A 16,190-nucleotide genomic window follows, 5' to 3' on the forward strand; every position below is an offset into this window, starting at 1 on the left:
AATATCTCTTCATCTGGACTTGGCATCTATCACGTTTGGACGGGTCCATTTCATTAGTAAGGTGATCGATAAATCTTACGGAGTTATGACAAAAAAGGAAAACAAACTTATTGTTATGTGTTTTTAACAAGGGTTTCGTTCCTCCAAATTATTTGCGCAAACAAATCAACAAAATACGTCAGTTAACTTTGTCTATTTTTAGATTACAGGTAATCATTTGAGATCATTTGACACTACGTATAACCTGATAACCTGTGTAGTGATTTTGATTTTACGATAAATTTATGAATGAACGACAATTTTATGAATGAACAAGAGCACCAGTGACCTCTTTCTTAAAAAAACACCAATTAAACATATAAAACCGTATATTCAGTCAAATTTTCAATACTAAATCAACAACTGAAATGATTCCATATTTTGTTGAAACATCGTACGAACGGAAAACGGAATCGCAGGTATAAAAATGCATTTTTTTCACTCGGACGTCTATATTTTTTGATAGTCAAACGGTTGTCCCCCTAAATACAAAAATACATCTACAAGAACGTATGCTGAAACTTCTTAAATCCACTAACGTTTTTCAAAAGTTTCAAGCTATGTATTGCATTAGAAAACTTACATAGGTGTTTAAGAATGACAGACCAGGAGCCTGTTTAACAAAATACTATGGCTTGATCTGGGCGGAGTCTCTGATCTGGGTCACAAAGATGGCCATACGCGACGGCATGAAAGCAATTGCTTTAAAAATGATTGAATAAACAGTATATATAAACAATACCTGCTATCGAATGATACTGAGGGATCTGCTAACAATGTTGACAATAGCTGTATAATGTGAGAGAATATCCCACTGGTGGTGGCATTGGCCATCACTGAACCTTCCTGTAAATTACTCTGGGTCAAATGGCTGCTTGATATAAAATGTCCATGTCTGGAAAATGTCAAAAATATTTAGGTTACTTTGAGTAATGCATTGAAATAACTCTGGTAAATATTATGGTTCAGTCTGATTGGTATCTGTGTAGATTTTGTTTTGATTATACTATGTTTGCTGTTTGCAGTAGTTGTTTATCTGTTAAAAACAAAAGATGAGCTGTCAAACTGACAACAAACAAGCTTTTCTATATTTTGAAAAGCTCTTTCATGGTGTTTTTTTTAACCTGCCACATTCTATATAAAAAAAGAGATGTGGTATGATTTGCCAATGAGACATCTATCCACTAAAATTCAAACGAAGGGGATGTCAGCAATTAAAGACAATTAAATGCAAACAACTAAAGGCCTCTACATCTACTTTCTTAATATCAAATTTTAAGAACATTGGCTGAATAGCTTATATTGTAGCATAGAAACCACATAAACCAATTTCAATTTGTTATTCAAAGTATTAAATTAACATGGCATAAAGAACTGCAGGGAACATTTCACAATATATTTCTTACCTGGTACAATGTGAATACAAAGTATTTAACATGGCATAATGAACTGCAGGGAACATTTCACAAATGGTATTTTCCACAGGATTGAAATGATGGCTTATCAAATTAAATAGGCTTGGAGATAAAGCCCACATCTGAAAAGAAAGAAAACAAATGAAACAAGCATATAAACAGAACCCATATCTGAAATATATACATTAAATAGGCTGGGATAGTGTTGGTCTAATTAAATGAAGGCAAAAGTTAAGGACAAGTCAGGGTCTGTTTGAATAATACTTACAGCTGTTAGATAAGTTTAATTATTACATTGGTTGCAATGTATTACATTGATTTCCCAGTTAGATAAAAACTGATAATTTCACATGTGAAATAAACGTGGTTATTTCACTCTCTGACGTCATACAACAATAGGCGTTGTCAAAACGTCGAAACAAAACATGCGTAGAAAAAACATATAGTTCCTTACATTTTCTACATTAATTTCATAAAAAAAAACAATTTACAATGTAATAAAAAGTATAACTAATTGCCGTATTTGAATATCAAAAATAAGGCAATTTGTGACCGAACGCCGCTATGGATAAAACTCGTGCTGCGCACTTGTTTAATCCATGCGTCGTTCGGTCATGCGTTGTCTTATTTTTTTATTTTCAAATGCGGAGATTAGTTATACTATAAGTAATTCAGATCTCAGTTAGATCACACAGGTTAAATATGTCCTTTGTCAGGGCCTATTTGATTTTATACTTATAGCTTTGTAATTCAGATCTCAGTTAGATCACACAGGTTAAATATGTCCTTTGTCAGGGCCTATTTGATTTTATAATTATAGCTTTGTAATTCAGATCTCAGTTAGATCACACAGGTTAAATATGTCCCCTGTCAGGGCCTATTTGATTTTATACTTATAGCTTTGTATTTCAGATCTCAACTTAGACACACAGGTTAAATATATCCCCATTTCGGGTGTCTTTGATTAAATACTTACAGCTATTAAGTTAGTTTTGGTATTACATATCTCCGCTAGAGCACAAAGTATACCCCCCCCCCCCCCCATTTAGAGTGTCTTTGATTAAATACTTACAGCTATTAAGTTAGTTTTGGTATTACATATCTAAGCTAGGTCACAAAGTATACCCCCTCCCCCATTTAAAGTCTCTTTAATTAAATACTTACAGCTATTAAGTTAGTTTTGGTATTACATATCTCCGCTAGGGCACACAGATTAAATATACAGACAGCTTCAGCTTGTTTTAATGGATAATCTTCTTGATCAAATGGATTAGCCGGGATAACACAGATGTCATTCTCTGTATCAGTTTCATGTAGTAAGATGTTGTAAGCCCTCTGTAAATCACCTACTACAAATCTACAATAAATATGTAAATATGTATTTCTATTCTCTTGTATCACAAAGTAGTAATGAATTATAAGATATTCTTGATATTGTGAAATATTAAGTGATCTGTAATGGAACCTAAGGTTTAAGATTTTACATTTAAACAAAATTCCTTTTAACCTGTGACTAAGGTATTATAGGCATCAGTTTATCAATTAGACTGAGTGAGAACGCCCTTGTATTAATATGTATAATAATATGGGAGATCATACAAAAGGACCTGCTTGTAAGCTTCATAAACAATATTCTTTGAGGCCACTGAAATATTTGTCCCTCCAAAGCATACCCTATATTTATCCCTCCAAAGCATACCCTATATTTGTCCCTCCAAAGCATACCCTATGTTTGTAGACTATAACAGCAGTGAATACTTTTATTACTACTTTCAAATTTTTTTTATAATGTAAACCCTTTTGGAGCCATCAGTTTTCCAACATTCCTCTAGATCTAATTTGTCTGTGTATGCTATAAGAGGACCTACTTGTAAGCTTCTTCTAACAATGGAACACTTTTTAGAGCCATCAGTTCATGGTATATTGAAACTGTCTGTTGAATGATCTGAAATAAAACCAATGTTTGAGATATCTACATTTTATTATAAATGATTCATACAAACAGTCAATGATAACTACATTAATGGTCACTTACTTATTGGTAATATGACGTGTTATCAAATAGAAACTGAAGTTGTACACTGATTCCTTTACTACAACCAATTTATTATTGTGGTATTTGTGGTGTGGTACTTGTGGTACCATGGAAGAGGCAATACCAAACTGGTTCAACTGGTTCCCTTACTAGCTTATCTATTATTGCGGTACCATGTTAGAGGCTATACCAGACAGGTGGTCAACTGGTTCTTTTACTAACCAATCTATGATTGTGGTACCATGGTAGAGATTATACCAGACAGGTGGTCAACTGGTTCTTTTACTAACCAATCTATGTTTGTGGTACCATGGTAGAGATTATACCAGACAGGTGGTCAACTGGTTCTTTTACTAACCAATCTATGATTGCGGTACCATGTTAGAGGCTATACCAGACAGGTGGTCAACTGGTTCTCTTACTAACCAATCTATTATTGTGGTACCATGTTAGAGGCTATACCAGACAGGTGGTCAACTGGTTCCCTTACTAGCCAATCTATTATTGCGGTACCATGTTAGAGGCTATACCAAACAGGTGGTCAACTGGTTCTCTTACTAACCAATCTATGATTGCGGTACCATGTTAGAGGCTATACCAGACAGGCGGTCAACTGGTTCCCTTACTAGCCAATCTATTATTGCGGTACCATGTTAGAGGCTATACCAGGGTGGTCAACTGGTTCTCTTACTAACCAATCTATGATTGCGGTACCATGTTAGAGGCTATACCAGACAGGTGGTCAACTGGTTCCCATACTAGCCAATCTATTATTGCGGTACCATGTTAGAGGCTATACCAGACAGGTGGTCAACTGGTTCCCTTACTAGCCAATCTATTATTGTGGTACCATGTTAGAGGCTATACCAGACAGGTGGTCAACTGGTTCCCATACTAGCCAATCTATTATTGTGGTACCATGTTAGAGGCTATACCAGACAGGTGGTCAACTGGTTCCCTTACTAACCAATCTATGATTGCGGTACCATGTTAGAGGCTATACCAGGGTGGTCAACTGGTTCTCTTACTAACCAATCTATGATTGCGGTACCATGTTAGAGGCTATACCAGACAGGTGGTCAACTGGTTCCCTTACTAGCCAATCTATGATTGTGGTACCATGTTAGAGGCTATACCAGACAGGTGGTCAACTGGTTCCCTTACTAGCCAATCTATTATTGTGGTACCATGTTAGAGGCTATACCAGACAGGTGGTCAACTGGTTCCCTTACTAGCCAATCTATTATTGCGGTACCATGATAGTGGCAATACTATGGCACTGTAGGGGAATCTAACAGCTCGGATACAAACAGTACTTACCATTTCATTATGTGAGAATCTTGTGTGCTGTAACATGGTTGATGGTGCTAACAGCTGGGAAACAAAACTGACAGGTAAACTGGTTCCAAAATACTCAATCACCTGTAAAACAATTCTGTAACTTAAAGTACTGGTTACATCTTATACTGAGCCAAAAAAGTTTAGCAACAAAAATATGAAATTTTATTCTATTACAAAATTGTAACAACATATGATTTTAATAATAAAAAATGAAATTATGACATGTCAGAAGCAACATAAATGTTTATCACTCACATTCATTAGGATTTTCTTTGTATGGAGCTCGGGAGGGTCAAAACGCGAAAATGAGTAAAGTGCTTTTCAAAACCGATTTCTCGGCCATGGCCCAAGTGCGTCAATAAAGGATTGGCAGGCACACCAGCAGCTTCCCTTAGTCTATGCACTACTCTTGTGGCCAGAAAAAACTTGTTACGTGTTAATGAAAAGCGAAAGTAGCGCTCCTCCCTTGACGATGGGTTTTATTGGTGTACGACATATCGACCAATCCCATGCAGTTGCAAATTGTCAATATCTGTTTGTTAGTCACTAAACTGTTGGTTTATGCACATTAAATTGAGCCACAACATCAGAAACACTCATTCTGGCATCAACCATTCCAAGAGCCATCTGACAGTCATTTTCGGGGAGGCCAGGTTGGCGCCCCATACAATTTTTTCAAATTTTTTTGTGTTTTTCTTACCAATGGTGTGTTTCTGAACGTAAATGACATATTTTTTTTAATTTAAAAAAAAAAATACAGATACAGAAAGTAAAACACAAATTACACGTAGAAGGCTAAAATGGCGCGAAATCAATCATCCAGAAAAAAGTAAGACTGTTAAAAATTACAGGTAAAACTAAGGATTATATCAATGATGTTTAAAAAAAAATATGCAGAAACAACAAAAGAAAAATCGAAAAAAAAAGTGTTGCTAAACTTTTTTGGCTCAGTATATATCATGACTTTGAAAATAAAAAAAATATATTTTCATCAAATATTCAGATGTTAATAGGAGGCCTTCAAACATTTTACGTTCAACAAAAGTAGGAAAAATAACAATTAGCTTCATTATGAAATTTTGTTGTTTAATTAATAATTACTCACAACATCATTTTCTTTAAAGGGTTGTATGCAATACAATATTGTTTATGACTATGTTGTAGCTCATCTTTAATTTTAACCAAAACTATATCAGTGTATATCTCATATAGTCATTTAAGTTCAAATACCAAGTGGCATTTTTATTACCAATCAAGCATTGCAAACAAAAATTAGTGTAAAATGAAGATTTTAAAATCTAATGTCAATTAAATGACTGAAATTTATTTCTGTACTTTTTTTTTCATGACCTTGATTCAAAATTCTGTTTTGGTCATTGACATTTCATATTAAGACTTGACGCTTCACATCCCTTCTACTCAAACATTGTTGATATAATATTAACATATGTCTTATGGCACTTTTGTGTCAGTCTTATACTATAATACTGAGGAGTTATTTATCTGCTGTTTTAAGAAAGTCAAAATTTCTGTTGCAAAACTTCTTGAAATGTTAGATAAATATTTCTTTCCTCTGAATGCAATTTTTTCTAAACTATATTGTGATCTACCATACCTTCTGTGTGAGTGACAACAGTGAAGTTATATACTGATTTGACACCATCTTAACAGTACATGTCTGTAGAAGTATAAATGGTAGAATGGACTCCATACAATGTACTGAATCCGTTCCAAGTTGTCCCATCATTAACTTTATACACTTGTGTGCTGAAAAATATAGAAATGATGAGAACTGAATGCAAAGATTTATATCTGTATAAACAGGAAAATAATCAAGGAACTTATGTTTGATTCAAGTATCTACAATGTTTTAAATTGATTTATATTATATATTTGTGACAGGTCTTACCCGAAATTAGGAGATATTCAGAGAAGTAATGTTTGGCTGTTGTATCTACACTCTTGACGATTCTGTCCAATATCTACAAAATAAATACACATTTTAACAAGAATGTGTCCCTAGTACACAGATACTGCACTCACACTATCATTTTCTATGTTAAGTGGACCACAAAACTCTAATTTGGCATTAAAATTAGAAAGATCATATCATAGGGAACATGTGTATCAATTTTCAAGTTGATTGGACTGCAACTTCATTAAAATCTACCTTGACCAAATACTATAACCTGGAGCGGGACAGACATACAAACAAACGGACAGACAAACAAATGAACCGACTAATGGACAGAGGCAATGACCAGAAAACATAATGCCCCTCTACTAAAGTTTGGTAGGCAGGGCTTAACCCTTTCACCGATTGCTGCCCAGACAGAGGCTACTCTGAGACGATGGCTTCCCTGGTTACTATTACTCAAGTGGGAGGTCTTCATAATAAATGCCAATAAAAACTTGTTTGTACTTATTTGTGTATTTATTTCATTCACTAACACCCTGTACACAGTTTTGTTCATGTTTTGATATTTTTTTCTTCATAAAAATTCAAATTTTCCAATTTCGGCATATTTTGGGTGAAATTCTCAAAATTCTGCTTTTTAACCCCAAATCGTAATTTTTTAACCCAAAACAGGAAAATTTTGAAAAATTTTATGAGGCTGTACAAATTCCTCACATTGAACGATGTCCATTCCAAGTGTTTTGTACATAAAACCACGTTTTGAGTCAAAAAAGTATACTAGCTTGGCTTCAATTCTTCCATATTCTTTCAAAAAAAATGTTCCCTCATTTCAAATTCTCGTAAATTTCCTCTGATTTTGACACGGTTTTCAACAAACAGAACCGCCATGTTTACACTTTCATCTGGGTATTCATCAAAGAAAGATAACTCATGTTTGCACTGTTTTGAGCGGGAAACATAAAAGAGGTATTCCAATCCCTATAAAACGGGACTCCTCGTCAGCTGTTTGAAGCGTGAATCCCGGTAAACCGGGACTCATCGGCGAAAGGGTTAAAAACAAGATGAAATAATTCTTTTTCTTAGCTTAACTGTTAACTCATAACATAAATAATTAACAAACCTCCAAGAAATGCTCATATGCCAGTGGCCATTGTCATTTTGTTATTCTAAAATTCCTTGAATTTTGATGAGAAATGGCTGTCCCAATTAATAGATTAACATTATATTAACTTCTCACATCTCAAAATTCCTCTAATCTCAGAGTATTTTCAGATGAACTTAACCAATGACTAGAGTTGACAGTCTGAGATATATCATGTACTCTAACCTCTAGAACTTAACCAATGACTAGAGTTGACAGTCTGTGATATATCATGTACTCTAACCTCTAGAACTTAACTAATGACTAGAGTTGACAGTCTGTGATATGTCATGTATTCTAACCTCTAGAACTTAACCAATGACTAGAGTTGACAGTCTGAGATATATCATGTACTCTAACCTCTAGAACTTAACCAATGACTAGAGTTGACAGTCTGAGATATATCATGTACTCTAACCTCTAGAACTTAACCAATGACTAGAGTTGACAGTCTGAGATATATCATGTACTCTAACCTCTAGAACTTAACTAATGACTAGAGTTGACAGTCTGAGATATATCATGTACTCTAACCTCTAGAACTTAACCAATGACTAGAGTTGCCAGTCTGAGATATATCATGTACTCTAACCTCTAGAACTTAACCAATGACTAGAGTTGACAGTCTGAGATATATCATGTATTCTAACCTCTAGAACTTAACCAATGACTAGAGTTGACAGTCTGAGATATATCATGTACTCTAACCTCTAGAACTTAACTAATGACTAGAGTTGACAGTCTGAGATATATCATGTATTCTAACCTCTAGAACTTAACCAATGACTAGAGTTGACAGTCTGAGATATATCATGTATTCTAACCTCTAGAACTTAACTAATGACTAGAGTTGACAGTCTGAGATATATCATGTACTCTAACCTCTAGAACTTAACTAATGACTAGAGTTGACAGTCTGAGATATATCATGTATTCTAACCTCTAGAACTTAACCAATGACTAGAGTTGACAGTCTGAGATATATCATGTACTCTAACCTCTAGAACTTAACTAATGACTAGAGTTGACAGTCTGAGATATATCATGTACTCTAACCTCTAGAACTTAACCAATGACTAGAGTTGACAGTCTGAGATATATCATGTACTCTAACCTCTAGAACTTAACCAATGACTAGAGTTGACAGTCTGAGATATATCATGTACTCTAACCTCTAGAACTTAACCAATGACTAGAGTTGACAGTCTGAGATATATCATGTATTCTAACCTCTAGAACTTAACTAATGACTAGAGTTGACAGTCTGAGATATATCATGTACTCTAACCTCTAGAACTTAACTAATGACTAGAGTTGACAGTCTGAGATATATCATGTATTCTAACCTCTAGAACTTAACCAATGACTAGAGTTGACAGTCTGAGATATATCATGTACTCTAACCTCTAGAACTTAACTAATGACTAGAGTTGACAGTCTGAGATATATCATGTACTCTAACCTCTAGAACTTAACCAATGACTAGAGTTGACAGTCTGAGATATATCATGTATTCTAACCTCTAGAACTTAACCAATGACTAGAGTTGACAGTCTGAGATATATCATGTACTCTAACCTCTAGAACTTAACCAATGACTAGAGTTGACAGTCTGAGATATATCATGTATTCTAACCTCTAGAACTTAACCAATGACTAGAGTTGACAGTCTGAGATATATCATCTAACCTCTAGAACTTAACTAATGACTAGAGTTGACAGTCTGAGATATGTCATGTATTCTAACCTCTAGAACTTAACCAATGACTAGAGTTGACAGTCTGAGATATATCATGTACTCTAACCTCTAGAACTTAACCAATGACTAGAGTTGACAGTCTGAGATATATCATGTACTCTAACCTCTAGAACTTAACTAATGACTAGAGTTGACAGTCTGTGATATGTCATGTATTCTAACCTCTAGAACTTAACCAATGACTAGAGTTGACAGTCTGAGATATATCATGTACTCTAACCTCTAGAACTTAACCAATGACTAGAGTTGACAGTCTGAGATATATCATGTACTCTAACCTCTAGAACTTAACCAATGACTAGAGTTGACAGTCTGAGATATATCATGTACTCTAACCTCTAGAACTTAACTAATGACTAGAGTTGACAGTCTGAGATATATCATGTACTCTAACCTCTAGAACTTAACCAATGACTAGAGTTGCCAGTCTGAGATATATCATGTACTCTAACCTCTAGAACTTAACCAATGACTAGAGTTGACAGTCTGAGATATATCATGTATTCTAACCTCTAGAACTTAACCAATGACTAGAGTTGAGTCTGAGATATATCATGTACTCTAACCTCTAGAACTTAACTAATGACTAGAGTTGACAGTCTGAGATATATCATGTATTCTAACCTCTAGAACTTAACCAATGACTAGAGTTGACAGTCTGAGATATATCATGTACTCTAACCTCTAGAACTTAACCAATGACTAGAGTTGACAGTCTGAGATATATCATCTAACCTCTAGAACTTAACTAATGACTAGAGTTGACAGTCTGAGATATGTCATGTATTCTAACCTCTAGAACTTAACCAATGACTAGAGTTGACAGTCTGAGATATATCATGTACTCTAACCTCTAGAACTTAACCAATGACTAGAGTTGACAGTCTGAGATATATCATGTACTCTAACCTCTAGAACTTAACTAATGACTAGAGTTGACAGTCTGTGATATGTCATGTATTCTAACCTCTAGAACTTAACCAATGACTAGAGTTGACAGTCTGAGATATATCATGTACTCTAACCTCTAGAACTTAACCAATGACTAGAGTTGACAGTCTGAGATATATCATGTACTCTAACCTCTAGAACTTAACTAATGACTAGAGTTGACAGTCTGTGATATGTCATGTATTCTAACCTCTAGAACTTAACCAATGACTAGAGTTGACAGTCTGAGATATATCATGTACTCTAACCTCTAGAACTTAACCAATGACTAGAGTTGACAGTCTGAGATATATCATGTACTCTAACCTCTAGAACTTAACTAATGACTAGAGTTGACAGTCTGAGATATATCATGTACTCTAACCTCTAGAACTTAACCAATGACTAGAGTTGACAGTTTGAGATATATCATGTACTCTAACCTCTAGAACTTAACCAATGACTAGAGTTGACAGTCTGTGATATGTCATGTATTCTAACCTCTAGAACTTAACCAATGACTAGAGTTGACAGTCTGAGATATATCATGTACTCTAACCTCTAGAACTTAACTAATGACTAGAGTTGACAGTCTGTGATATGTCATGTATTCTAACCTCTAGAACTTAACCAATGACTAGAGTTGACAGTCTGAGATATATCATGTACTCTAACCTCTAGAACTTAACCAATGACTAGAGTTGACAGTCTGAGATATATCATGTACTCTAACCTCTAGAACTTAACCAATGACTAGAGTTGACAGTCTGAGATATATCATGTATTCTAACCTCTAGAACTTCATCTGTTGTCATGTCTGTTCCTTTTGTACCAGAGAAACTGTCTCCTAAACTTTGGATAACTGTTGTGAAAACTTTGAGTAGAGCTGTGATCTTAATGATGCATTCCTCAGGAAGTGGTAATTCTTCATCAGGGTAAGCTTGTCCAGAGAAACTGTATGTCAAATCCTATAATACCATAAAATATATAGAGAGTACCAAAAGACAACTACCCACTGGCAGAAAACTAGGATCACTTAGAAATGTTCATATCTCAAAATGTGTACAATAATATTGATATTAAGAGAGATGAAAAAGAGGAAATAATATTATTTAAGTGTCCTTTTTGGTGTAAGGGATGTATAAATACCCTGCCACGTCTGGTCTGTGTTTGTGTTAATGTTTTCGTATCAATCTGATGACTTTTCAACTGATCTTTATAGAACAACTGTTGTTTGTTAGTTAACATTAGTTTTTACTGCCTCTTTGGTATCTCCTCCCCCCTTATTCCCCTTTAAGTATAACCACAGAGGCACTAGTTTAAATATTACTCTAATCATTCATTCAAAAAACAATGTGCTACATCTATATCGTGAAATAAATAATAAACTCCTTAAACATTTTACAGGTTTTAAATGAATATAACAAACCTCAGCATAGGCTTCCATATCCTCCAAGAATTGTCCCAGTAGAGTGATGGAGAAGTTAAAATCAACGACCCAATAGGGGTTCATTTCTATCAAAGCTTTAGAAGTAAACGTAGTCAAGCTATCTTTCTGTGTTGTGTCAATATGCCAACCAACTAGTATATCTACTGTATCCTGGAAATAAAAGTTCAAAATCAATAATCAGAGACTGGTTCCTGTCAATAGATATCTATTAAATTCTAATATAGAGAAGTACCAGTCAGTCCTAACTAGTCCATTGTATTCAAAATAGATATCTATTAAATTATAATAGAGAGAAGTACTTGTCAGTCCTAACTAGTCCATTGTATTCAAAATAGATATCTATCAAGTTCTAATATAGAGAAGTACCAGTCAGTCCTAACTAGTCTCTTGTATTCAATTAATTAGCTGTACTACTACCAATATTTAACCCTAAACATTGGACAAAAATGAGGTTTATACACGACTATGTTCAATTTCAACACTGATTGTAATACATTGTATGCTTGCTTTGAAAAGCCAAGAAAATTAAAGCAGTACAATAAACTGAATTTAAAAGAGCTGATTATCAAAACTAGGATGAACACTAAAAAACCAATGTAATTTTATTTTGTGAAAATTGTAAATTTAGGTTTTAGAGGGTAGCACACATGCATTAAATGTATTGTTGATTTCTATGCCCATAGAAAGCAATTACTGAATATTCAGTGAAGCTCTGTTCAGGGGAATTTAATAGGTGTTTCCTTACACTATGTGTTATAAATGCATGGCTATAATAATTAGATTTGTATCTTACCCTAAAATGTGATGTAAACACATGACTATAATGTTTAGATATGTGTAGAATGATGTTGACCACGGCCATGAGGACTTCTGGAGTGTCTGCATTCTCTAACAATGTCTGTACATTAGCCATAACCATCTATAAAGTAATAATGTTACATTATATATCGCCATAAAATCTTATTTTCTAAGATAAATATCATCTCAGTTCTTGTGGATGTAAATAATGTGTTGCAATAGCTAATTTAACATTCTTAAATTAATGTTAATAATAACAAAACTTGAGTTAGCCATATTAATTAAAAAATAATAGAGCATGGTAAATATGGACTATATAGTTTTTTATAGTGTTTCTTTCTATGTTGTGATGTTATACTATTATTTCAGAAAAAGGAAAAGGTTTGGTACCATTAAAACGTTTAATCCCGCAGCAAATGTTTGCACCTGTTCTAAGTCAGGAATCTGATGAACAGTGGTTGTCCTCTGTGTATGTCGTTCATACATGTTTCTTGATTCTTGTTCTCATATAGATTGAATTTTAAAATAAATTGACAAAATTGTGAAAAGTTTTGGACTATACAATAAATAACTAATTTTCTTCACAAAACTATATCTCTATGAAAATCTAATTGTAAGTATGTATTACTGGCATCAGACTGGCAGCAGCTTGCTTCTTCTCTTCATACTTCAATGTCTGAAACAATATTTAGGTTTAATAATGATAAATCAAATGATATGTTTAAATGATAATTGACATTGGTATGACACAAAGGAAATGTTCGGTAATAACTTGTTAGACTGCACCTGTCTTGTTGGTATTTGCTAAACAAAGTCAGTCAAATGAAATGTTTCAATCTTAATAACTTGTTAGACTATAGCTGTCTTGTTTGTATTGCTAAACAGATGACAATTTTTGGTGTTCAAAATAATTATCTTAAAATTAGTACCTTGCAAGATTTAAACAAACATTTCAATTTTTAAACGAAAAATGAGGACACTTATGGAATTTGCTTTAATTATTTCTCAAAACAGCCATGTACAAAAATCACAAAGATAATAAATTTACCTCTAGCAGTGAGTCCATGTAGAGAAGTTTGGCTTTATTATTATCATCGTCAATGACGTTGTTAATCTGTCCAAACAGCCATTGGTAATACCTGAGGGAAATAAATTTATATTAACATTTGTTACAATGTATAAACACACTGTGAAACATTAAATGTTAATTAACCACTTAAGTTAATGTGACAGAACTCTATAAAATTTTTACATTCTGCATTATTCGATTATATCATATTTATATACAGAGTAGGTCTAAATATTAGGTATAAGTATGTTAATAATTAACAGCGAGCTATTATTTCTAACAAAATTGTGTCTTAAGGTTCCTGAAAATGTTAATTAACCTGTGTCCATCATGTCCCATAATTCCTCCAACAAGTCCGATACAAATAGCCACATCTTGCTTCAACTCTCTGCTAGCTCTGAAGATAAAATCATAACATTGCTATTAATTTGTTAAATAAACTTTATTTGGTGAAATTGTTGATTTATCTCCTTTCTAATATGCCTAATAGATGTAATAGATTCATAACAGTAGAATCTTGTTTATCTCCTTTCTAATATGCCTAATATATTCATAACAGTAGAATCTTGTTTATCTCCTTTCTAATATGCCTAATATATTCATAACAGTAGAATCTTGTTTATCTTCTTAATTAACAAATGTATTTGTTTGGTTTACTACTGACCTGACTATAAAACTCAGATATGTTGTGTTGTGTATAATCCTTGTAACTCACATGGCATCTTTTGATATAGATTTACTTTGTTTTGTGTACAATTTTCAATGTAGAAATCAAATCAAAGGATTACATCTTGATGCTGATGGTAAAAATAAAGGTTAGACACTTTCCATAGTGCAGCAGTCAATATACAGAAATTATTCATTTTATTGAATACTTCTTTTTTGTTGGAATTTAAAAAAACTCACCTTTCAAAATAAACATGTTGAAGAGAACTGAGGATATCATCTGCTACTTTAGAAGCAGCCTGAAACAACAAGATAATACAAATATTAGGAGAAGCAGCCTGAAACAACAAGATAATACAAATATTAGGAGAAGCAGCCTGAAACAACAAAATAATACAAATTTCAAGCATCAATGAATGTAGCAGTTCTCTGTGATAAATACAAGATAACATTGATCATGTATAGGTTCGAGTACACAGTTATCCTCCCTTGATTTTCGTTGTCCACGAATATAGTCCCTAGTGTGGACAGTGTGTTACTTGTCATTTTTTTTTATATCCCTTCCAAATTTATTTATTTATGTTTTATGCCTCAAGTAGCAAGAAAGGGGATAAAATTACACTGTTAAAAAATTTGATCCATGAATAATAATGTAAATTAGTGATTTAGTCCAGTTGAAAAAGGTAAAAAAATAGCATTTTGGAAGCTGTCAAAAGATTTCAAGACCCCCTTTACATAAAATTGTCCATATTCTGAGTTAGAGCTGATAAAGTTTTCTATAATTTTGATATAATTTGTCCCAAAAGTAGTACAACACACTGTAAATATATTATTGAGAAAGCGCATTTATTGTCTATTGAAATGCACTACGAAATAACTGTGTACTCGGACTTTGTATTTAATGTATTAACATATAATTGCCAGTTTTTTAATGACTACCATTTTCCCAATTATTTCATTGTTTATGGTCATGGCATGATAAATACAGCCAATCAAGACAAAAATTTAAATTTCTTTCAACTATACAGTTTAAATTATTAGTTTTTTCATGATTTTGAGAATACTTTATGAGGACACCAATTGCTTAACATCCAATTACCATGATCACAAGTCCTTTTAAAGTTTCAGCAAAATTTGCAGTAAGCTTTAGTTTGTAGGCAAAGGAATGATGTTTTTTTACATTCTGTTTACAATATATACAATTTTTTCTGTGTCTGGAATGATAAACACTGTAATATTCTATATATGTATTTATAAGTTCACCTTGATGCCCTCTTGTGTTTTAAGATAATCTTTCAACTGTTTTGCTGATGATAATCTTCTCTCTTTGTCAGAATCCCGACTAACTCTTCTAATGTACTTTGACAATCTTGATTCATCATTAAAACTTTTGCTTGGTTCTACTAAAACAAAGACATATGATATAAAATTTGATATTAATAATGACTTAGTATAAATCTACTTATTGGACAAAAACAAATGATGTCATTCATTCACTTTCAAACAGAAATTTCAGTATTATTTTGAGTTATTTATATGAACAATCAATGCTCCATAACAATCCATTAGCTTTAAAATTTGTCCATGCATTTTTATAAATTTCAAGAATTTTTATCATATAATTATCTG

At 33.2% G+C, this 16,190-nt stretch overlaps 1 protein-coding gene across 1 annotated transcript in view; it reads right to left on the minus strand.

Annotated features, from left to right (window-relative positions):
• Positions 1-16,190, minus strand: part of LOC134726048 (serine/threonine-protein kinase SMG1-like) — a 132,952-nt gene that overhangs the window by 115,739 nt on the left and 1,023 nt on the right. Inside the window, exons 2-16 of the mRNA XM_063590433.1 lie at positions 15,825-15,961; positions 14,802-14,860; positions 14,215-14,292; positions 13,875-13,965; positions 13,455-13,502; positions 12,822-12,947; positions 12,008-12,178; positions 11,370-11,546; positions 6,740-6,812; positions 6,446-6,597; positions 4,810-4,911; positions 3,323-3,399; positions 2,619-2,811; positions 1,446-1,576; positions 782-934 (exon numbers count right to left, since the gene is read on the minus strand). Coding sequence (XP_063446503.1) covers positions 782-934; positions 1,446-1,576; positions 2,619-2,811; positions 3,323-3,399; positions 4,810-4,911; positions 6,446-6,597; positions 6,740-6,812; positions 11,370-11,546; positions 12,008-12,178; positions 12,822-12,947; positions 13,455-13,502; positions 13,875-13,965; positions 14,215-14,292; positions 14,802-14,860; positions 15,825-15,961 — 1,768 coding nt within the window. The remainder of the gene's footprint in view (positions 1-781; positions 935-1,445; positions 1,577-2,618; positions 2,812-3,322; positions 3,400-4,809; positions 4,912-6,445; positions 6,598-6,739; positions 6,813-11,369; positions 11,547-12,007; positions 12,179-12,821; positions 12,948-13,454; positions 13,503-13,874; positions 13,966-14,214; positions 14,293-14,801; positions 14,861-15,824; positions 15,962-16,190) is intronic.

This window comes from Mytilus trossulus, chromosome 7 (genome assembly GCF_036588685.1).
Source record: "Mytilus trossulus isolate FHL-02 chromosome 7, PNRI_Mtr1.1.1.hap1, whole genome shotgun sequence".
Lineage (NCBI taxonomy): Eukaryota > Metazoa > Mollusca > Bivalvia > Mytilida > Mytilidae > Mytilus > Mytilus trossulus.